Raw genomic sequence first — 22832 nt, 5'->3', positions numbered from 1 at the left:
TCTGTCACTGGGCACAGCCTGGACAGGTCATTGTGGGGAGAGCATGGCTGTCACGGTGCTGCCCCTTCTGGGGACTCTGGTTTAAAAATGACAAGACGGGGCCCCAGGGTGCCATGTCTGTTAGAGGTGTCAACCTTTGCCACCCTCCTTTGGAGAGGAGGACAGACCTGAGCCGTAGTCCCTGGGCTTGAAGGAGGTTTTAGTTATGTATTTATTTTTATTTTATGTATGTATTTATTCATTTAGAAGAAAGTTTTAAAAAGGAGATGAGGATGACGAAACATGGGTGGGGGTGTGGGGGGATTGCTGATCCCTATTAGGCTTCAGTTACAATGGGGGTTGGGACAGGAGGGAAATGGAAGGCTGGCAGGGTGGGGAGTGCCCACACCTCATGCCTCCCACCATCTCTGCTGAGTAGCCTGGAAGGATGGAGAAGTGGGTGCTTTGGGGCCTAAGCGGGGAGGAGGGGGCTCTCTGGGGGAAGGGCATGTCCAGGGTCATTGGGTGTACCGGTCCCCCTTCCCCCAACGACCACAGACTCGGGTGTTCAGAGGAAGGAGCGAGTCACTTTATTGTGGCCTCGCCTGGCCCAGGGGCGACCCAGCTCCTGCTTCTCCTTTAAAGCAAACAAACAGTGGTATTCTTCATATTTAAAAAGCCTTGCTACATTGGTGCTTTTGGTCACTGAAACCCCTTGGAAGAAAAAGTTTAAAAATTAAATATGTTGTATTACGTATATAAAAAAGGCAAAGTAAAAAATACAGCCTGGTTCTAGAAAATATACTGCAAGAAAAGAATTAGACGCTTCAAAAACTTAACCCTGGCAGGGCCAGCCAACAGGTCCTAGGCCTGGGCTTCCTGGAAAAGCCCCAGCACACGTGGGAACCGCCCTTGCAGGGAGACCTACGCCTGCCGGCGGGAGAGAAACAGAGCAGGAGTGCGCAGCAATCCCGTCGCGCTAGCTGCGGGAGCGAGCCCCGGGCCCCGCGGGCCGCCTAGCCGGAGATGCACGCGCTGTAGTAGACCGCGCTGCTGGCGTCGGACAGCGCGGCTATCAGGCTGCTCTCCTCCGGGCAGGACATGGCGCGCGGGCCCAGCTTGGCCAGCGCCACGTGGTACGGGAGCCCCGCGGCGTCGGGCCGAGTCCGGCTGCAGTTGAGGTACTGGTCGAACTCGGTGAGGTCCACGTCGGCCCACAGGTCGGCGGCGGGCCCCAGCGTCTCGGCGCCCTCGGGCGGGGGGGCCTCGGGCGGCGGCGACAGCGGGCCGGGGTACGGGCCCGGTCCGGGCGCGCCCAGGGCGCCGTAGTAGAGGCCGGAGAGCGGCGCGGCGGCAGCGGGCGCGGTCCTGAGCGCCTCGGCCAAGGGCGCACCGTAGCAGCCGCCGGGGTCCCGGGGCAACTCGGAGGGGGCGTAGGGCGCGCGGAAGGCTCGCAGCGCGCAGTCCTCGGGCACCGCGGGTGGCGGGAAGAAGGCGGCCTCGCCGGGCTCCAGGCCGTCCAGCGGCGAGCGCTCGGGCGTGGGCAGCCCCAGGCCGTCGAACTCGGCGCCCAGCGCGGGCAGCTCGCGGAAGGCACGCGCCGGACCAGGCGCCGCGGAGAAGGGCTCGGGTGGCGGCGGCGGGGGCGCCAGGCCCGGGAGCAGGAGGCCGGGCTCCAGCCGCCGGGCCTTGCGCGCCTGCTTCTTGCGGCGCGGCCGGTACTTGTAGTTGGGGTGGTCTCGCAGGTGCTGCACCCGCAGCCGTTCCGCCTCCTCCACGAAGGGCCGCTTCTCCGCCGTGCTCAGCTCCTTCCACGCCTTGCCTGCAGGGCAGCGCGCGCGTCAGTGCGCTGCCGTCGGGCCGGCGGCTTGCCGGGCCCTGCGTGTGCCCTGCGCGCGCCGCGAGGGTGGGGCGCGGCCCCCGCCCGCCCTGGCCCACCCCTGCGCTAGGTCCCTCCTCCCCCGACCGCTCAGCTCACCCCTCCCCGCCCGCCCGTGCCCCTCACCCAGCATCTTGCTGAGCACCGCGTTGTGGAGGTCCGGGTTCTGCTGCGCCAGCCGCTTGCGCTCGTCCTTCGCCCACACCATGAAGGCGTTCATGGGCCGCCGGATGCGCGACTCGTCGGCCGCCTGGCGCTCCCCGCGGCCGGCCGGGCTGAGGCCATAGCGCCCCGGCTCGGGGCTTCGCGTCGGGCTGCGCTGCGGGCTGGGCGGCGAGGCGGGGGCGGCGGGCGCTGCGAGGGCAGCGGGGGCGGCGGGGAGGCCGCGCGGCTCAGCGGCGGCCCCGGGTCCCGGGGCCCATGCACAGTCGCGGCGGGCTGGCGGGTCGTCCTGTGCGCCGTAGCCGGGCGGCGATCTCTGCATTCCAGCTGGGCGCGGCCTGGTCGGAACGGAGCGCGGGAGCGCGGAGGGTGGATAGCAGGCACTTCGGGGTCAGGCGCGGAGGGCAGGGCGGACGGCGGCGGAGACGGCGGTGGCCTCGAGCCGGGTGGGCGCCCAGATATAGCGGCGCGGGGCCAATAGGCGGCGGGGCGGGCGGGGCGGGGCGGGCTGGGGCCGGCCCCCTCCCCGGGGGCTCCCTTTCTTCTCGGGCCCGCCGGATTCCACCGCAGCCTCCTCCGCGCAGCTGCCCCCGCACCCTCTCTGAAGGAAGGACCCCCTCCCCCCCCACCCCTAGTGGGAATGGGCCGCTGATGTGGGCTGGAGCTTGGAAGGGGGCATCCTCGTGGGGGCTGTCAGGCTTTCAGAGATGAGCTGCCGTCCCCACCCACGGAGTCAGAACCCCGGACGGTAATTAGGGGAGGGTGGCTGCCTCCTCACGAAATTACATTGGGAGGAGAGGGGCATATTTTAACCCACGTTCTTGGGAGGCGTCCCAAGAAGCCTTCTCGGGGTTTAGCTCAAAAGGACAGGGCACTTTGGAAAAAGTGCCCTGTATCTTGGGGGAGCGTGTTCTGGATAACCGCAGGGCATCATGTCCCCAACCCTCCACACACATGTGGAATTTTCACCACTGGGGGCTTCGAGCCCCCCTGTCTGTCCATGGGGTTCAAGAAGTCGGACTTCGTGTTCCCTGCACTGCTCCGGAGCCCACTCCAAACAGGTCAAACCTCAGCGTTGGATGCCCTGGACCCATACCAGAGTGAAGGGAGACCAGAGGGCAGAGGAACCTCCAGAGAAGGTGCAGAGCCCCAGGCCTTGTTCCCCCTCTCTGGGGCCCGTTAGGATCAGGGGCTGGGACCAGCAGTAACTGGCTGCCCTGCCCAGCTCAGGCCACTGCTACCACAATAGAGTGAAGCCGGACCCAGGGTTGGGGCAGGTGGAGGGGAAGGGGGGCCCCCTCCCCTGGGCCAAGAGGTCTGGGAGGGTTTCCAGAGGAGCTTCCAGCCTCCTGGAATTCCGGGAGGGGACCTGGGCTCCAGAAACTGAGGGGTCTGAGGGGTGTCCCCCAGGACTGCTTCCCTACCGTCCTGCTGAGGTTGGTTCTCTTGGAGGTGGCATGAGTGTGCTCAGCAGCTCTGGGGTGGGATCTGAGTTTTCCCTCCTGTACATCCATTTATAGCCTGGGAGCTGTGCAGCCCTCCTTCCCACCAACACCGCAAGTGCTGGGAGCTCCATGGTGCATGACAGCAGACGTCAGTGACCCTGGGCTTGTGTGGCTAGAGGCTCTCAGGTCCCTGGCCCTCGTAGTGCTGCTAAGTCACAAAGTCAGTGCTTAGGAATGGGGTGGGTCCTCCAGCCCCCCCGACTGGCTGCTCCCGAGCTGCCCCCCGTGGCCCTCCTGGTTTGAGGAAAGGCAAGCAGCCCCGCAGGGGTCCCTCAACCTGAGGGCTGTTGGGTGTCCATCCCCTCTCTCCATGGGGTTCTGTCATGTAGGGTCTTGTCCATCGGCAGGGGGAGTAAAGCCCTGGGTGTCCCAGAGTGGTTTCCAGACTCCCTAGGCCCCACAGCTTCATTCACGACGTGGAGCCTCTGCTGGTGTCCTGGGGGCACTCAGGCACCAGGAAGCGGATTCTCTGGGTCCAGGGGGAAGATTAGCTTTTCCTGGGAGGCAGCAAGAATGGGGGGCCCTGGGGTGGGCAGGTGCACTGTCCTCTCCCAGTGGTGCCAGCTTTTGTTTGACCAGTGTTAGTGGGTGGACTGGGCACCCTGCAGGAGGTGGGGGAAGAGATGTGTGAGGAAGACTCTAGGTTGAAGAATGGGTCCAAGGAGCCAGCCCCTGGTAGAGACCACCTTTACCCTTCTAGGTGTGGACTGGGGTTACCGGGGCCTGGTTTAGCCTGGGCAGTAGCTGGTCTGGGATGATGGTCACTTGGGAAGGAGACCTAGAAGGTCGTCCATTGCAGCCTCTCCCCTCATTAGGATGGACTTTCGGTTCCTTTAGAGGCCCTGCCTGGCCCTCTGCAGCTCCTGACAGCCCAGAGCTGACCAAGCGGCTCCAAATGCGGTTGTGGGCATTATCCGGCATTACCTCACCACTACAGTGCCCCCTCCCCCAGGAGCGCCGCCTCGCCTGGCACCAGCCAACAACCCTCCGTCTCGGCAGAGCTGGGCTACTCAGGTGTCCAGCTGTCATGTCCTGTGGGCTGAGGCTGGGCAGGGCAGGAGGAGAGCCTCCTGGGGTGCCCCCTGCCTCTTTGGAGTCAGGCTGTCCTCCCGTGTGTGCGCTGCCTGGTAGGGGTCAGGATGGTGGCTCTGGCCCACTGTCCACATGGGAAGACAGTGGGGGTGGGGACTGCAGTCGGGGTGGCCCTGACCTCAGAGGCACAGGGCTGGGGGACTCCCCAGGGCTCTGCAAGGGCTGGTGTGGGTGTGGTCAGCTGTGCTGGGGGGAGGGGCATCAGATGTGTGTGTCTGTGTGTTTGTGTGTGGTCTGTGGGGTCTGTGTGACGGGGAAGGTCTGTGTCTGCCTGAGTGAGGGGTGAGGCAGGCTCTGGCGTTGGAGTCTGCCCATGGCCTTTGGAGCCAGGCAGAGGCTGGACTCTGCCATGAGATGGGGTCCCACAGGGTGTAGAATGGGGGTCCTGCCCAGCGAAGTCCTCACCCTCAACACCCACCAAGGGAGGGGTCCGCAAGAGCGCAAAGTGGGGGTGATTTGTGAGTCTGGGGCATTCCTATGTCTCTAGAACCCACCTCTGGCTGGCCTGGCCCAGATTGGCTACTGCCCACCCTTATGGGGGGCCCTGTGTGCAGCCCCCAACTCCCCAGACAGAAAGGTGGAGTAGAGGGGCAAGCTTTCTGTGCAAGTGTGGGGCTGGCCTGAGTGTTGAGTGGACATTGTCCTCCCTGGCCTCCCCTCGCTCAGCTAGGACCAGACCCTCAGGCTCTGGGTGAAGCCTGCAAAGGATGCTGGGCAGTCCCCCTCGGTGGCTCTGGGTGGGGGGTTGGCTGGGCTCTGGGAGTGGCAGACCTCCCAGGCGCTGCCCGGGGCACAGACCTCACAGGCTCCCACCCACCCGGCCCTGGCTGCTGCAGGAGCAGGAGCCTGGGACCAATTACTGAGTCCCTTGGGGCCGGACCCTCCTTCTCCTGGAGGGTGGGGGTGGGGTCCCCGTCAGCCACAGGTCCAGGTGGAGGGGAGTCTTCTGTCTCCTGAGACCTTGCTGCTCAGTTCAGATCCCACCTCGGGGTCCTTGAGACCAAGGCTCCGGGCCTGGCCCTTGTCCCAGGGCTCCTCCTTCAGACCCCGCTGCAAGGGCTAGGGCAGGGGGTGGGGAAGGCAAGGTACATGGTCAGCCTCGACCTCTGTCCAGGGGTCAGGGCTTCTGAGGAAGATGCCCAATAGCCTAGAAGTATACGCGTGCGTGTCCCTCCCCAGGTGATGGGCCTGGTCCACGTGGACGCTGGGACTTATGCCCCTCCCTGTGCCTTCTTGCTCGCAGCCCCAGGATGCTAGGCCTGGTGTGCACAGAGCACCGGACTTCCGAAAGGGAAGAGTGGATGGGGTGGGCATGAGGGGGCCGGCATGGGCGCTTGAGCTCACCGGCTGCAGCCGTCACAAGGGGCGGGTTTGGCGTCAGTGGACCTGAGTCGCAGGCCGAGCCAGGTGTTTTGGGGACTAGGGTGTCAGTAGGCTTGTGGTGGGTGTCAGACTGGCTGAGGGTCTTGAGCAGAGGGGGTGGGTGTGGTGCTGTCACTGTGGGCATTTTGGGTGTGTGACGAGGGCGGGGGCCAGCAGGACTGAACAGGTGGGGGGGCACAGGGCCTTGTGGCTGGGAGGAGGGTGATAGAGGAGCCTTCTGATCACTCTGTGATGTTCCAGGTGTCGAGGGCTGTTGCAGAGGCTGGGGTGTTGCTCCAGCTGAGTTGGGGTGCTGGGCTCTGTGAGCCATGGGGCGGAGTGGTGTGGCCGTGTGTGTCCTGGGGGTTTCTGCAAGCTGTGTGGGCCCCACTCAGGCTCAGCAGGGGCTCCATGGGAACCAGGCTCTAGGTTTCCGTGGCAACAGCAGGGAGGAGCCAGGAAACGCAGGCTCAGGAAGGAAGGCCACAGCTGTGAGGAGGGAGCCAAGGGCCAGCCTGGCTGAGCCGGCGCCAGACACTCTGTCTGTCCAGTCGTCCGGCGGGCCGGGCCCGGAGCTCCTGCCCCCAGCTTTGCCCCCCACCCCCCCTCGCATGCCACCCAGTCTGGGCTCGGGGCAGCTGCTGCCATGGCTGTCTTTATTCAAACCAGGGTGCCCTGGTCTGGGTCTGCAGGTGTCCCAGTCCTACAGGAGTTGTGCCCTGCTCCCCTCAGGGGCTCTTGGAGGAGGAGAGGTGGGGCTGTCTGGGTGTCCTGGGCAGTGCCCACCCTGACCTCCCTGCCTGGGCTGGCCTGGCCTCTCTCTCTCCTGCCAGGCTCTGGTGACAGTCCTCAGCTGCCCTGGGAATGGAGCAGAGAAGGAGCAGAGCCTCAGTGGGCCCTGCAGCTGTATGTTTCTTTTCTGCTGCTGCCCTAGCTTTGTGACAAGTGGCTTTGATGGCCCAACCAGCTGGGACTGCCAAATGGGCTGGGGGGGCAGGCCTGTGTTCCTGGGGACCACGCATCCCTTCTCACTCAGGGGCCGGAATCATTCATTCATGCCTTCATTCGTTTGTTATTGAGTGCCTGCTATGAACTCAGCTCTGTTCTAGGAGACAGTGAACGAAACAGACCCAAGTCCTTGCCTGGGGAGGGGGTTCCTGTTCTGGGGGAGAGGGACAGACAATCAGCAGATCCACAAACAAGGCAGAATGTGGGGCTCCAGGCTGTGGTGCGTGCTCTGGAGAATGGTGCTGCTGGCTGAGGAGTCCAGGGTGCTCATGGCCTGTCACTTCATGAGGTGACTTTTGAGCCAACCCCAGCAGGGAACATGGAAAAGAGATGAGGGGATATCTGGAGAAGAGTGTTGTTCACAGTGGGAGCAGCACAGGCAAAGGCCCTGGGGCAGGGATTTGAGCTGATATGTGGGAAGAGCAGGGAGTGGACAGGGAGCTGTGTGAGGCCTGGGAGGGTCTCGTTTTTTTCTCTGAAGGAGGGTTGGTGACTTAGGAGGGTTTTGAGCAGAGGAGGGTGTGATGTGACTTAGCTTTCCACAGCCTCAGCTTAGCTGCTGTGTGGAGATGGGCCTGGGCAGCTCAGGAAGGATGGACTCACCACCAGGAAAGAAAGGGAGGGGGTCCGCTCCTGGAGTGGGCCTGGCTTCTCAGCTGAAAGCTGCCTCCCTGAGGAGTTTCCAGGAGGGCAGCGGGGTTGGTGTGCCTGGACCCCTGGGAGATGCTACCTCAGGGACCCCTGGGTTTGGTGCCCTGGGAGTCAGACCTCCTCCTTTCACCCATAGCCCTTGACCCGCCCACCCCCGCCCAGGGCCTCTGGGGATGGGGAGGGTGGAGTGGCCGCCAGGCTGGCTGGCAGGGCAGGGAGGGCTGCCTTTCTGGGAATTGTGTGAGGGAAGCACATTGTTCGAGCCTGGAGCAGGCCGCCAGGGCTGCTGCTGGCCTCTGGGGGATGCCGTCTCCCTCCCCCAAGTGCTGCCTCTGGGAGAGGGAGCTGGGCTGGGGCCAAGGCTATGGGCTGGGCTGGGGACTTTCCTAAAGATGTTACCCTGGGTGGGCAGCTCTTCCCATTCTGCAGACTGAGAGGCTGAGGCCCAGAGAAAGGGCTGCCGCAGGGCAGAGCCAGGGTATCTGCGAGCACATGGGACAGGGCACTCTTGCTGGGTCTCAGTCCCGGGTCGCTGCCCTGCCTGACTTCAGATGCCAGGATCTGAGGGACTCCTCGATGGGGTTGGCTGGGGTCACAGCTCTACACAACCCCTGTGCTGGCCACCATGGTGGGCTGGAGGGTCTGGCGGAAGAGGTGCAGAAACAGCTGGGTGCCCAGGCCAGGGGAGAGCTGCCTGAAGGTAGCAGGGGATGGGTGGGGGCTTCTGGGGCCATGGGAAGTGAGGTGGGGCTCCATGTGAGTGCAGCAGCACAGACCTTCCCACCGAGGCCCCTGCCTCAGCCAGAAAGGAAGCACGGATGCGACCTGCTTGGGTCATGGCCGGCTTTGGGCGGGCAGGGGGCGGGGGACACAAATAGAAAAATAAATGGCCTGAGCTTCCGATGTTTCCGGACTGAGGATGGGGGAGGGGCAGGCTTCTGGGCCAAAGGTGTGGTCCAGCCTATGTGTCCTGGACCTTGGGGGTGTCGCTGGGGTGTCCCCAGGTCGCTCTCAGGGCTGTGTTCCCCTCAGAACTCCCAGGACAGGGCCGGGCTTCCCACAGAGGAGGCTCCTGAGGGCAGGCCTGCGTATTTCTCTTTTGTGGGGGCTGCCCCATGGGACCATCATGGGCACTGAGGGAGGGCCCCTGGCAGTGGGCCTGTGGAGTGTCCAGGAGGGCATTCTGGAGAAGCACAGGTGGGGTGGGTCTGGGAAGGTAAGCACTCTGTCTCCCATCCCTCGGGGGCTCCTTCTTTGCTCCCTGCTGATCCCTCTTCACCTCTGACCTCCAGTCAGGAGCCCCTGGACCTCCACCCACACATCTACATTTTCATGGCTCAGTCTCCCAACCCAGCAAGGCCCTGCCTTGACTCCCACCACCTTGTCAGGTCCACCTGGCTCTCGGCTCTCTGTCCCCCACCCCCCCTCCTCTTCCTGGGTCCATCTCAGCAGGAGAGGCTGGGGGTCCTCAGGGGAGGGCCCCATCTGGTTCTAGGAGGGTCTGTGTGTCAGGCCTTCAGCCCAAAGCAGCAGGGGAGGTCAGTCCTGAGCTGGCCTTTGGGGCTGTCTTTGGGGGCTCCCTTGCTGGGCGGTGGCTGGTAAGTGTGGGTCCCTTCCTGCCCACCCCCTGCGTGCTATTGTTTTTTCCTTCCTTCGTGAGACACATATTTACTGAGCAACTCTTAGGTGTCCTGGGCTAGGGATGTGGCAGAGGGTGGATGGAAGGCCTTGTTTTGCCAGCTGAGCAGTCCTTGGGCGACAGACACCTCATGGACAGTCCCAGGTGGTTCTGAGTGTCTGTGCATGAGGACCCTCAGGTATGGCATTGTGCGCACATGTGAGCAACTTTTTGTCCCCTGTGACTCAGGTTGCGTGTGGGTATCAAAGAGAAATGAAATTCCTCATTTGCAGAGGGGTCAGGGTAAGGTCTGGAAGGCCCCAGCCCTGGGGAGTGCCCTAGTGGCGTACAGCCAGGTTTACATAAATCCCCTCCAGGAGAACCCCATGGTCCTGATGCTACCCTCTGGGGGCAGTTTTCTGAGGGTACCGGACGGTCTGGGGGCCCAGGCAGCTTCTTGGAGGAGGACATTCCCAAGGTTGGGTAGGGTCCATGAGGGGTCTGGGGTGGGCTGTGAACATTCTGAGCAAGGTTCCAAGGGTCATGAACTCACGAGGGCCCCCAGACCAGGGACTTTGAAGGTGGAATACTGACTTTTGGGATTGGTGGGTGCTGCCCCAGCTCGAGCCCTGGTGAGGGTGGGAGCCCCCGCAGCCCCCACAGATGAGGGCCTCTCTGTCCTACTCTGGCCGCTTCACAGCTGTGGCCAGAATGGACGGCACCTCCCCAGGGGGAGGGTGGGGGACACCTGGCTGGCCAGCTGGTCTGTGGCTCCCTCCTGCCACCTAGAGGCCACTGCTCATCATGGACCACACAGGCCACGCAGCAGGATCACCCTATCTGGATCCTGGGCTTCCCATTCATGCTGCATGGGGCCATACCCCTTCCATGCAGGACTGGACCTGCCAGGGTTCAGGGCTCCTGTCACAGGGGAACAGCTGTGGCCTCCAGGTCTCCAGCTTGGAAGTACCCTGCCTCCTCTGCCACCTACCCCCACCTGTTCGTCTACTCCCTCTTCCCCATCACCTGCCCTGCCCTGGGCTGGGCTCCTGGGATGGCCTCTGCAGCCCCACAGCTCAGCCCTCTGCTGGGCATTCCTCTTTCAGGGGCCCCCCACCTCCTGGCTGTCATCCTTCAGGGGCCCCAGTGTCTTGGTCTCCATTCATCTGCAACCTCAGTGGGTTCAATCAAGATCCACCAAGACATGCCAGGCTCCTTACAAGCTGTCCCTGTGGCTTATCCCTGGAGCCTCTGGAGGTGGAGACCATCTAGTTTCTCATGGAGGAGAAAGGGTCCAAGGCAGGCAGGCCAGGATTTCCATTATGGTGGTGTAGGGGAAGGGCCCTAGTTCTTAGCCAACAGCTCCTCCTCTCCTCCGTGTCCTTACCTTGGTGCCACATAATGGGGCAGTGCAGAAAGTAAAGCTCATAGGGTTACAAAGGAAACCAGTTACAGTGAAACACAGTTATCAAAATATTTCCTAAAATGTGTGATATAGAAAAACAAAAAAGTGTGATATAGAAACCTAAGCACTTTTTTAAAATAAAGATTTTATTTATTTGAGAGAGAGAGAGGGAGAGAGATAGAGAGCACATGCAGGAGGTGGGGAGAGGGAGAAGCAGGCTGAGCAGGGAGCCCGACACGGAACTCGATCCCAGGACCCCGGGATCATGACCTGAGTGGAAGGCAGACGCTTCACCGACTGAGCCACCCAGGTGCCCCAGTCTAAGCACTTCTTTCTTGCTGCAGACTCCAGCAGCAGTGAGCTCCTGGGGCATCGGCAGGACAGCCGTGGCGGGAAGTGGCTCTAGTCTGTGCCATGGTCGGTCCTGGCACTGCTGTGAGATGCCGGTCATTGCTTCAAAACCAAAGGAACAACTGTATGCTTCCACCAGAGGGCAACGGGAAGGGCATGAACATTCCTCCCCACTTGGTTTTTTTCTGACAGGCTGCGGGTCCCTGACCCCCAGCTTGAGACCCTGTCCTGTTCTCCCTCCCACCCCACCCAGTGCCCCTCCTCAGCAGCCAGGCTTGTCCTGTCTCTCCATCCCCCAGTCTCTATCCTGTCACTGCCTCTGTCCCTCTCAGCAGCTTGGATAAGATCATAGGGGCTGAGTACAAACTCCAGACCACCATCCACCTCCCAGTCCTGGGACACCCTCTGCACACTTGGAGCACAGCCCCCCAGCGTCCTGAACCCCTGCCCTCCTCTGGGTGCCCATTGCTCGGTATCCACCCTGGCTGGCCAGGGTTCTGTGCCTCTGTACCGAAGACAAAGACCTCAAAGCCCACCCATGGAGTATAAGAGGAAAGGGTCTTTTTTTTTTTTTAACAGTCTTCATTTTCTTTCTTTCTTTTCCCTTCCTTCCTTCCTTCCTTCCTTCCTTCCTTCCTTCCTTCCTTCCTTCCCTCCCTCCCTCCCTCCCTCCCTCCCTCCTTCCTTCCTTCCTTCCAAGATTTTATTTGACAGAGAGAGAGAGAGCCCAAGCAGGGGGTGGTTACAGAGGGAGAGGGAGAAGCAGGCTTCCTGCGGATCAGGGAGTCCGATGCGGGGCTTGATCCCAAGACCCTGGGATCATGACCTGAGTGGAAGGCAGACACTTCACCGACTGAGCCACCCAGGCACCCCTAAGAGTCTTCATTCTTAACCAGCTCCCTTAGTTATACTTTAGTCACATCTTTGTGGCTTAAACCATTCAACCAGCCCCACACTGAGAGGCATTCCTTACACTAAGTCCCTTGCACAGATGGTGGGACAGTCCCTCATTAGCAGGTCTTCCCAAGTAGGGTCAAGGGTGAATCCCCACTGGTTTTCCAGGGTGTCTGCCTGCCTGCTCTCCTCCCCAGCACCTGGTGCCCCTCTGTCCCGTGAAGAAATCAGATGGAGACTGACCTTGAGGCTGGGCCTTGACAGTGACCTGCCCCAGGGGGCTGTGCTGATGGCCCAGACCCTACCCCAACTGATGCCTTGGCCAAGGTCAGGGGTCTGGCACAAACCTTGACAACCAGGTGATGCTTCTGAGAGGCCTGTCCTGATCTCCTCTCTGATTTTTTTTTTTTTAAGATTTTATTTATTTATTTGACAGAGAGAGACAGGGAGAGAGGAAACACAAGCAGGGGGAGTGCAGGAGGGAGAAGCGGGCTTCCCGCTGAGCAGGGAGCCCAATGTGGGGCTCGCTCCCAGGACCCTGGGATCACGACCTGAGCTGAAGGCAGACGCTTAACGACTGAGCCACCCAGGTGCCCCAGACCCTCTCTGATTCTACTCTTAGGGACCTAAAGCTGTTTTGAGTTCTCTTGGACATACATCTGCCTGCTCCAGAGGGTAGAGGCTGAGGGCTATGCTCCACACTAGCCATGTCTGCCCTCCCTCCCCTGTGGCCCAGGCTTTGTCAGAAGCCATGGCTGAGCTCAGCATCCCTGGATGCCCAGCACAACGGTGAGTTTGCTTCAAGAAATCCTCGAAGCAGCTTCCCCCATCTGTCTTAGAGGCCTGGCTGGGCAGCCTCCATGGACAAGTCCCTGTGGGTGATGGGGGCCAGTGTGAATCTTTGAGGATGTGTTCTCTGGGGTTCTTGCTGGTGCCTGTCATACAGGAGCCCAGGCAGCTCCTGGTTCTCACCAGTCATTGCTTGCCCAGAGCAGGGCTGAAGGGTGTGTCTCCAGCTTCCCAGTGTCCCTGGTGTGGCCGGACCCTCAGAGGCTGTACACATGTTCAGACTAGGGGATTCTGGCCATCTAAGGACTTGCTTGGTTGGGATGGATCAGAGCTATGGCCCCAGCTCACAGTGAGGGGCAGAACCAGAGCCGGTCTAGAAATGAGGTGATGTGTTCACCACCACAGGGCCTCTGTCCTGGAAAACCTTTGCTCCCTGTAAGGAACTCCATGCTTTTTCCTTATGATTACTAAGGAATCTCATAAATAACCATGTTTTCCTTTTCACTTTGGCTGCTGGGAAGCTCAGTCATATCTAATTAATTCCACTGAGAGTCCAAGGCCTGGTCAGCCGAGGTCATCTGGTCATCCCATCTGCCACCCGGTCTCACAGTTACTTGGCCTGAATTTCAGTGACTGTGGGGTGGGGCCCACAGCACTACAATCAATTCCCTGGCTTGTACCCTCCCCCTGAATTGTGCCCTGTCCAGCAAACCACCCAGCATCGCATCACTGAGGACGTGGCAGACATCTGGAGGGGATGCTCACTCTGCCTCTCTGCTCCTCCCCAGCCCTCTACCGGCCAGGGCCATCCCTCCAACTGAGTGCAGTCTGGCCATTCCCAGGGACCTCCAGCAGCAAAGGTGACAACTGAATTGCTCATGCTTGTGCCCTGACCTGTTCTCAGTGCATGAGGTTTATCAACTGACGACACCCCGAAAGGAGCCCTGTAAGGCAGACAATATAAACATCTCCATTTCATAGATGGGGACACTGAGGCACAGAGTGGTCAGTGATTTATCTGAAGCGCAGAGCTGGGGATTCACAGCCAGCAGCTGACTCCGGAGGCAGGGGCCTTGCCCACGCAGCCTCTCCAAGTCTCCGGGCATCTTCCGACCCTCGCATCCGGCTACAGCTCCCTCCCACCTCCAGGCGCCACGCACCAGGGCTCAGAGGCCACGATTCAGGCCAGAGTGCGCAGGGGGTCCGCGCAGGCTTGCGGGGGGGTGGGGTCGGGAGTCCTCCCGCGGGTCCGGCTGTCCCGGGACAGCGGAAGGTGGAAGAAGAGGGCTCCAAGTGGGTGGAGACAGGGGACGGGACTCGAACGTGCCTCTATGGGTCCTACATAGTCGGACCACCTGCCGCTCCGGGGCGGAGGGTCGGGTAGGGACAAACCTGGGGTCGCGTCTGGCCCGGCACGTTCGTTCTGGTGGCGCGCTACCGCAGCGCCCTCCGCCGGCTAACCGGCTCGCGCGGGGGCTTGTGGGACTGCGAGTCTTTCGGCCCAGTCGGCCTGCGGCGACGGCCCGCGTCAGGACTACACTCCCCAGGAAGCCATGCAAATCTGCGTGTCTTCTGGGAGTTGTGGTCCAGGGCGGGGCCGGTGCGCGCGAGGTGGGCGGCCGTGGGAACTACATGTCCCACGATGCAGCGCGGCGACCGCGGGGGCCGGGGGTTTGAACGGAGGGTCTCCCGCCCGCGGTAGGGCTGCGTCGGCTGTGACGGGTGCGGGCGACGGCGACGACCGGGGCAGGGGTCCAGGCCCGGAGGCTGAGGCTGGCGCGGCGGGCGCTGGGGGCCCTGCCCCCGAGGCGATGATGGGCAAGGAAGAGGAGATTGCGCGGATCGCCCGGAGGCTGGACAAGATGGTGACCAAGAAGAGTGCGGTGAGGGGCGCGGGCCGCCAGGACCCCGGGACCCCCGCCCCGCCGACCCCCGCCGAGCCTGCCGAACCCCCTTCAGGGTCGGGGAGACCACCCGAAGGGCAGGACGAGACCCCGCCCCAGCAGAGACTCCCGGGACGTGGGGAGACCCCCGTCGGTGGCCGAGACCCCTGCCCTGGGCCAGCCCTGCCCTTCACTCCCGCACCCGCGGCAGAGGCCGCAATCGGGCTTGGACCCAGTCCGGGGAGCCGCCCTCTCTGGACTCAGACCCCAACTACCAGGCCGAGACCCCGCAGACCTGAGATCCGTCTCCTTCCTTGCCCCCTAACTCCAGACTACCCCCCGCCCCCAACCCTACCGGAGCCCGGCCAGCGGAAGCTTTCCTCGGTCCCGCCCTCCAGGCCTTGCCGGAGCCCCAGCCTGTTCAGACATTTCGTACTGGCTGCCCCGCCCCCGGTGTCTTCCTCCTTCTCAGCCTGGGCATCCTCACAGTTCACCCCCACCCCCAGGACTCTCCGCAGAGCCCCAACCCCGACTCAGAGCCCTCTGTCCCACCCTAGGCCTCCCTCATCCTTTCTCAGCCTGCAGGAGTTTGGAGTGTGAGACTGGACCCCCTTTCCCTCCCGGAGCTGCAGCGCTTCCCTTACCTCTGGTCCGCCTGGGGCTGTGGCCCTCATCATCCCCCCTTCACAAGCAGGCCAGAGGCCTTTCCTGGCTTCGAGGCCCCCCTTTTTCCCCTGTATCTGTCCCTGCCCTACAAGAACCAGGTTTCCCTAATAAATTCTTTCCCTTCCATAGCCAGGACTCAGCCAGCAGCAACTGGGGAGTGGGTAGATACGTAGAGACGCTAGGGATAGAGCCCTGGGAGGTCTGGTGAGCCTGGCCTGGGAGCGCCTTGGTGATAGAGCCCCTGCCCAGCTGTGCTCACTGTGGTGCCTGGCCTGTGTTGTCCTGTGGCCAGTGAGTCTTTGGAGCAGGCTGTGCTGCGGTCTCTAAGAGGAACCAGGTAGATGGGGTTCCAATGTCAGTCCTTTTTCAGCTTTGAGATTCCGACAACCTGCATAGCCTCACATGGAAGCATCCTGGGTGGGTGGTACCTGCCTTTAGGATGTTGGGAGGGGTCCTGGCTGGCTCCCTGAGAGGCTCAATAAACAACCTGCTCTCCCCCACAGACTGTGAGCAACTAGTTAGGGTGGTGGAGGAGGCTCAGTCATGGGCTTGAGATGCCTGGGCAGCCACTCCAGGACTGTTGGCTTGCTCAGGTGCTTTGGGTGGTTTTTTGGGTTAGGCAGGCTTGTCCTGGGTTCCTGTTGACCAGGTTCTGGACAGGGTTCTACGCTGGGGCCTAAAAGGGGGCTCTCTCCCACTCATTCATTCATCCAGCAAGCAGCAGCCCCCTACACACACACACACACACACACACACACACACTGTGTTCTCTCTCTCACACACACACACACACACACACACACACACTGTGTTCATACCCCCGGGGGGCCGTGGGCAGCACAGAGCAAGGGTGTGGGAACAACCTAGAGCTGTTTCCAGAGATGACCAGAGAAAGAAGCTGCTTCCTCTCTTGAAGGAGACAAAGGACACCACCCAGGTGGGGTCAGAGATGGGTCCTAGAACCCATGGAGGGCTGGGTGGGGCCAGGTAGAGCTGGGGGAGGGTGTGTCCAGGTGGAAGCGCAGCGGAGCATGAGGAGGGGGCGTTGACCACCCTCTGGGCCGGGAACGCGCCGAGGGGTTTGAGGGTACTGTGGCGTGGGCAGTGAGGGCTGGCAGTGGTTCCAGTGCCTGGGACGCCTCTTCGGGGATTTGGGACCCATGGTTGGGAAGTCAGGAATTGGGTTTCTGCCTCTGGTCTGGAGCCACAGAAAACTGATCAGTGAGCAGCACTGTGTCTTTGGCTCTGACAACCATCTTTTTTTCCTGCGGAGGTCATTTCAGGGCAGGACTATGCACAGCCTGAGGGGCAGAGCCTGCTGGGGGTGATGTGGAGGGGGCTGCAGAGCATAGATGTCACTCAGATTGGGGGGTGGGGTGGGGCAGGGCCAGGCCTTCTCACGGCCTGGGCTTCAAGACATGAAGGTCTCACAACCTTGAGTGTCTGGGTCAGGTTACTTCTGCTCCCTTCATGTCAAAGGGAAGACCCACACGTTAAAACACCAGTGTGTTAAAAAGGGAAGCATCTGTGGAAGAAAGCAAAGCAGGGGAGGAGGATGGAGGTGTTGCATGGGGTGTGGTCACAGTTTTAAGTAGGAGGGGCCTTGCCAAGAAGGTGTCCTTTGAATAAACTTTGGAAAGAGGGAGGGTACAAATCTGTAGGTATTTGGGAGGCATTTCTGGCAGTGGGGGCAGCAGGTGCAAAAGTCGTGGGGCAAGCAACTTGGCACACTTGAGGAATCTTAAGCTGAGCCTGGAGTGGAGAGAGCAGCCCATTTGTGCATGGCCTTGGTGTGGGGGAGGGCTTTGAAGAAACAGATGTGCAGTGGGAGGGGGCAAGGTGGGGAAGGTGGCTGGCCTGAGGATTAAGGCAAGGCCTAGAGGGATTGATGAAGGGTGGGGCCATGGGACTTGAATCTGGGTGTGGGTATGGGTGTGATGGAAGTAGAGTGTTTGGCCTCTGCAGGGGACGCTGACCTTGCCCGGGTTGACCCCTCTCAGCTGGTGGGTGAGCCACTTCAGGGAGAAGCTGCCCAACCCATCGCAAGGGACAGGAGACCGGACAGGGGAGTGAGCACCCCTGGGGCCACACCTTCACCTGGGTGCGGCCCCCCTGCCGGGGAGGGGCTGCGGTCCTTGGAGCTGTTTCCTGCAACCATGGTTTGGTCAGTGACCCAAAACACTGCGGTTGAGTTTGCCAAGCCCACTTTCCTTCTCATTCTGGCCCTCCCTGGGCATGTGGCCCCAGGTGGATCTCCGAATTGTTACTCCTTGTGCCCCCCTCTTGCATTGTTCACCGAGACCTCGAAGTCATTTATGAAGGTCCCCCTTCTCCTTCCAGGAGGGAGCCATGGACCTGCTGCGGGAGCTGAAGGCCATGCCTGTCACGCTGCACCTGCTGCAGGTAGGGCCCTGTGTGCCTCCTGCCTGGGACAGCTCCTGGGCACCTGGCAGAGCTTCCTGGCCCCTTCCCCGGGGCCTTGGTTAGCACAGATGTCTGTCCCGGAGGAGACCGTCCCTGCTTCTGTCTGTTGCTCAGGAATACAAAGGGGCATCTACAGAAAACCCACCCTGTTTCTCGCTGAGGATCCTGGGTTCCACACGGGACAGTAGCCCTCGGAAAGGGTATCCACCTCACAAGCTGGTCCCCAGCCCCTGCCCCATGGGAACCTCGGAGGGCCTGTGAGGAGGGTCTGATTGCCGTCCCCCCAGCCCAGGCTGCTTGCCTTACAGTCTACGCGGGTCGGCATGTCTGTCAACGCCCTGCGGAAGCAGAGCTCCGATGAGGAGGTCATCGCGCTGGCCAAGTCTCTCATCAAGTCCTGGAAGAAGCTCCTGGGTGCGGGTCAGGTGGTGCGGGCTGGGAGCTGGGGCCCCTTGCTGGTCAGTTCTGTGTAGGGTGCTGGCAATGCTGTCCCTGAGCCCGGGCCAGCTGGGAGTGGGGTCGTTCCAGAACTGGTCCAGGAAGGCTTGGGGCTGGGACGACAGGGGATCCATCGAGAGCAAGGAGAAAAGACTGCTGCAGTAGTAGCAGGACTGCACTGAGGGTGGCCAGGGACCTGGAGGGACCTGGCACAGAGAGAGGGGTCAGGGCAGCTAGAGGGCAGGGAGCCGGAGGAGATGTGGGGGAAGAAGAGGAGGGGAGAAAGCTGAGAAAGGGAGAGAAGAGAAGGGGGCACAGGCACTCAGACGGGACAGGGGGGCAGCTGGGGTTGCAGGGATGCCCACCTTGGGACCCTGAGGCCCCCCTCCCTTCCCAGCCTTTCCTGGGCTCTGTCCAAACCCTTGCAGAATAGAGCTTTTGTCCTGGGTCCCTCTAGTCCTGCGTGGCCATCAGCCTACGTGTGGGACAAGTATGTTTATTCTGGTGGCGTGGGGGATGCTTCTCCTCCTGTGGGATGGTCCCCAGCACAGGCTTGGGTTTCAGGAGCCTTGTGGGGGACGTGCTCAGTGGTCAGCGGTTCGCTGTGACCCCCAAGGCCCAGCTGGGGGATGACCACCCCTGGTCTTCGTCCAAGTTCAAACACTTTATTTGTGGGGGCTGTCACTCAGGGGGCTCCATACTGAAGGGTCACTTTGGGCAGGTGGCTGTCCTTTCTGCCACGATGGCAGGCCCCAGAGAGGCCTCACAGGTGGCTTGTTTGAGGGGGGTAAGAAAGGAGTGTGGGGGCTGTCTTAGGACCTTCTGAGGAGGGAGGACAGAGGGCCCCAGGTATGGAAGGCTCAGCAGCTAGGGTCCCGGCTGGGGTTAGGGTGGGCGGGTTAGAGCTGGTGGTTTGACTAAGGCTGTGCCTTGGTGGTGATCTGCTCCCCTCCCTGGCCTGGCCCTGCCCTCTGGTTCTGCCTCCCCCTGGCCAACCTCTCCCTTTCCTGGCACCTGCAGATGCTTCAGATGCCAAAGCCAGGGAGCAGAGGAGGGGCGGGCCTCTGCCCACATCGTCCTCGAAGGAGGCCCCCGAGGCCAAGGATCCCAGGTGGTGCATCTGGAACATTGGTGCTTGCCCTCCTTCCCCCACCCCCCCAATCTGTCCCTCCTGCTCAGCAGATGAAAGTGCAGGTTTCCCTGTGCCCTGGGGCTGCTGAGGCCATTCAAATGAACACATCAGCCCTTCCAGTTCCTTGGAAGGGACTTTCCCAGGGGAGCCCTGCCTGGCCTGGTGGGCCTCTTGCTGCTCGCTTCTCTTCCAGAGCTCCTCTGGACTCTCTGTTTTTCCAGCCCCAACCATCTGCAGGGTGGGGCTGTGTCCACCCGGCTGCATGGAGAGCCATGTGGGAGCCGTCTGCTGCCGTCCCCCAGCTCCACATCCCTGTCCTGGGGTCTGGTTTGCACTGGCTGAGCAGCCCCCTTAGCCTGGGGTCCCACTGCTGCTGAACCCTTTTCCTCTTGGGTGCCCCAGGCTGCGGCATGACGCGAGTTCTGGGGGCACTGAGGCCTCTCTGCTGTGGCCCCAGGGAGGGCAGTCATGGAGACTGGGGGTCCTCATGGGGACAGGCTGTGGCCCATAGGCTGCTTTGCCTTTGACCTCACTGGACAGAGGTGGCAGGAGGCCAGCAAAGGCTGATCTCTCAATTCAGTGTGGTTGTGCAGGGCTATGGGTTCATCTACCCATCGGCACCTGTTGCTCCCTCCAGGAAGCGCCTGCTCCCCCTAACTTATGTGGGGGTCACGAGACGCAGGGGTGTGAGGGGAGGGCTGGGTAGATGCAGCTTTGTGGTCAGGCAGCTTGTGGGGAGTGCCCAATCTTTGAAGGGGCATCCGTGCTGGATGGGGCCACCTGTGGTCTCGGGCGACCCCCAACACCATCTGCCTCTCCCTGAAATGGCAGCTGGTATTGAGCAGTGTGGCCTGGTGTTCTGGCCTCCCGGAGGGCAGGGACCCTTCCAGGGGATGCTGCCCCCATAGGGCCCTCCTCTGGGCAGTACGCCCCAGCCAGTGGGCTTTACTGCCTCTGGCCAACTGGGCAGATCCCTAGGGCATGCTGGGCTGGACTGCAGGGGGCAGGACCATGGGCTGCTGTCAAGGTAGAAGAAACAGGATTCGGGGGATTGTGGCTGTACTGTTGGCTTTTCTGGGGACCCGTGTGTCTTTCTCCAGCCGCAAGAGGCCAGAGCTGCCCAGGATGCCATCGGCCCCAAGGATCACCACGTTTCCCCCGGTGCCGGTCACCTGCGATGCTGTGCGTAGCAAGTGCCGCGAGATGCTGACCGCCGCCCTGCAGACAGACCGTGAGTGCCCCGACGTGCACCCTGAGTCCTGGGATGGCCTGAGTTCAGAGGGTCCTCAGGGACAGCCTTCTCCCCTAGTCCATTGCAGCAGACCCCAGGTGGGGGGCAGGGGGTCTTGGGGTCACCAGAGCACCTGGGTCCTGGGCTTCAGTGCTGGGCAGGCTGCAAGTGGGGGGCAGCTAGTGGGGTGGCTAGCCAGGGTTGCCTCTTGCAGATGATCACATGGCCGTTGGTGCAGACTGCGAGGGCCTGTCGGCCCAGATTGAGGAATATATCCTTTATGTGGGGCTTTGGGATCTGGGGTTTCTGGTGGAGTCATGAGGACAGCCAGGCCCGGCTTTCCCTGGTGGCCACGGCCCCAGTGCCCTCGCCAGGAGGTTGGTTGGTGGACCAGGAGGGCCCTCCCTGGACCTGCTGAGGGACTGATTCTGCCTGCTGGTGGGGCCTGGCGCACCGGGGCTTTGAACCTGCAGCTGGGCCTCAGCCACGGGTGGGCCTGGTGGGGGCCCCCCTCAGCTGCCCCTCCACTCGCTGCCAGGCGTGGGTGGGCAGACGGAGTTGCTGGGCTCCCCTTCCCCTTGCGGTCCCTCCCCCCATATGGCCCTCGCTGGCCTCCTTCGAATGGCCCCATGGGGTGGGTGGAAGGCAGCAGCATTGGCCTCTGGATAGGTCCTTAAACACTTGCACGCATCTTCCGGGACGTGGGGAACACGGACATGAAGTATAAAAACCGTGTGAGGAGCCGCATCTCCAACCTCAAGGACGCTAAGAACCCTGACCTGCGACGGAACGTACTGTGTGGTGCCATAACACCCCAGCAGATCGCTGTGATGACATCGGAGGTGAGTCCTGTTGGAGGGGCATGGGGACCGCCCCTGTGCACAGCGGTAAGTACGTGGCTCCTTGCCCAGGAGATGGCCAGTGATGAGCTGAAGGAGATCCGGAAGGCAATGACCAAGGAGGCCATCCGAGAGCACCAGATGGCCCGCACGGGGGGCACACAGACGGACCTGTTCACCTGCGGGAAATGCAGGAGGAAGAACTGCACCTACACACAGGTGCGCCCCGGCCACCTGACCTCATGCTCCCCGGAGCCCGCGCCTGCCCCCGGGGGTCCCTGGACACACACACTGTGGAGGGCACCTTTGGAGCCTCCTCCGTTGCCCAGCACCCCTGGGCCCCAGTGAGCAGCGTCTCCGGGGGTGGTTTGCTCTGGGCACTAAAATGGGGGGGCCTGGCCTCCCCCAGCTTGGAGGGGCCCCAGGAATGTTGCTGTTGGCCGGTGGGTGGGTGTGCTGTGCAGCCTGGCGGTGGCCACAGGACGACGCTCAGACCCATGGAGGTGGCGCTGATGTGGACCTCAAGATATGCCAGGGGTCCCTGGTAAGGTCCCTGGTAAGGCGACAAGGGTTGGAGTTGCTGGGCAGGCTCAGTGGGGGTCCCCCAGAGGGGCCGAGGGGCTACAGTGCCAGTGCTACCTGAGGGGACGGGTAGCCTCCCCGCGCTGTGACTCCAGGGAAGACCTGCATCTCGGGGCCTCCTGCTCCAAGTGACTGAGTCCTGGGGCTGGGGGTGGCCCCCTCTCACCATAGCCCTCCCCACAGGTGCAGACCCGCAGCTCTGATGAGCCCATGACCACCTTTGTCGTCTGCAATGAGTGTGGAAATCGCTGGAAGGTAGGTGGGCAGGCCTTCTCTGGAGGTGGGTGTCTCCAGCCTGTGTGGGACCCATGTGACATGAAATGGGGGACAGCCATGCCCAGCCAGCCTCCTGGGGCCTCAGAGCAGGTGGGTGGAGACCCCAAGCCCTGTCTCTTGCCCTGCGGGGGTCCTGGGGTCCATGTGGCTGATGCCTCTCATCCGTCTGCTGCAGTTCTGCTGAGCCCTCCTTGAGATGTGTGTGAAGCCTTGGGCTGTGGCCAGCACATTGCCACAGCCTTCCTTGTGTCCTGTCGACAGACACCGCTTCTTGAGACCTACCCTGTGCCCACCTGAACTTCCCCAGAGGGCTGTGCACCCTGCTCTCCCATCTTGCCTGCAGTACACCTTTCTTCCTTTCCCCCCAAATTATTAAATGTTTCTTTTTGCCATCGTGCAGTTTCTGGCCCTTGGTTCTGGTGGACCCACAGTCCTGGGCTGTGAGCTGGGTCTCCTGCCCCCCATGTCTGGCCCACCCCCCCTCCCCCCACCACGGGGGATGACGACCCTCCCCCTTGGGATCAGGTGATACTTAGGTTTGGCCCTGTTGGAACAGAGGTGGAGGGAAGAGCCCGTGGGCCCTCAGAACACTGGGGGCAGACTCTGCCTGTGTGTGCCCATGGATGAGGGGCAGGTGCTGGGGGTACACAGCATGGCGTGGGCATG

General features: G+C 61.9%; 2 protein-coding genes across 4 annotated transcripts; one reads left to right on the top strand and one right to left on the bottom strand.

The window, feature by feature from the left end:
- Nucleotides 1-187: 187 nt before the first annotated feature.
- SOX18 (SRY-box transcription factor 18) lies at nucleotides 188-2467 on the bottom strand. Its single transcript, XM_081832313.1, has 2 exons — nucleotides 1985-2467; nucleotides 188-1801 (listed from the first exon to the last, which is right to left on the bottom strand). Exons 1-2 carry the CDS (start codon nucleotides 2340-2342, stop codon nucleotides 996-998), a joined length of 1164 nt encoding a protein of 387 aa, XP_081688439.1. The 5' UTR covers nucleotides 2343-2467; the 3' UTR covers nucleotides 188-995.
- Nucleotides 2468-2744: 277 nt separating this feature from the next.
- TCEA2 (transcription elongation factor A2) lies at nucleotides 2745-22558 on the top strand. 3 transcript variants are annotated; one of them, XM_081832314.1, is made up of 10 exons: nucleotides 2745-3159; nucleotides 17585-17647; nucleotides 17977-18082; nucleotides 19127-19217; nucleotides 20339-20469; nucleotides 20684-20740; nucleotides 21157-21311; nucleotides 21381-21527; nucleotides 22074-22145; nucleotides 22342-22558. In XM_081832314.1, the coding sequence occupies exons 1-10, from the start codon at nucleotides 2953-2955 to the stop codon at nucleotides 22348-22350; spliced, it is 1038 nt and encodes a 345-aa protein (XP_081688440.1). In that variant the 5' UTR covers nucleotides 2745-2952; the 3' UTR covers nucleotides 22351-22558. The 3 variants fall into 3 exon arrangements, with proteins under 3 accessions (XP_081688440.1, XP_030895461.1, XP_081688441.1); XM_031039601.2 differs by lacking the exon at nucleotides 2745-3159 and adding an exon at nucleotides 14430-14578; XM_081832315.1 differs by lacking the exon at nucleotides 2745-3159 and adding an exon at nucleotides 17158-17408.
- The last annotated feature ends 274 nt before the right edge of the window (nucleotides 22559-22832 follow it).

Source organism: Leptonychotes weddellii, chromosome 10 (genome assembly GCF_054177405.1).
Source record: "Leptonychotes weddellii isolate Sample4059 chromosome 10, ASM5417740v2, whole genome shotgun sequence".
Classification (NCBI taxonomy): Eukaryota; Metazoa; Chordata; class Mammalia; order Carnivora; family Phocidae; genus Leptonychotes; species Leptonychotes weddellii.
This window is presented reverse-complemented; position numbering and strand designations above follow the sequence as displayed.

What these genes read in the sequence shown, in the direction of transcription:
- SOX18 (XM_081832313.1), bottom strand. Translation starts at nt 2,342, where the DNA reads ATGCAGAGATCGCCGCCCGGCTACGGCGCACAGGACGACCCGCCAGCC. An exon ending in GGTGCTCAGCAAGATGCTGG is followed by an intron (nt 1,802 to 1,984) that starts GTGAGGGGCACG and finishes GCTGCCCTGCAG; the next exon opens with GCAAGGCGTGGAAGGAGCTG.
- TCEA2 (XM_081832314.1), top strand. Translation starts at nt 2,953, where the DNA reads ATGTCCCCAACCCTCCACACACATGTGGAATTTTCACCACTGGGGGCT. An exon ending in CCCGAGGCCAAGGATCCCAG is followed by an intron (nt 19,218 to 20,338) that starts GTGGTGCATCTG and finishes GTCTTTCTCCAG; the next exon opens with CCGCAAGAGGCCAGAGCTGC. An exon ending in TCGCTGTGATGACATCGGAG is followed by an intron (nt 21,312 to 21,380) that starts GTGAGTCCTGTT and finishes CTCCTTGCCCAG; the next exon opens with GAGATGGCCAGTGATGAGCT.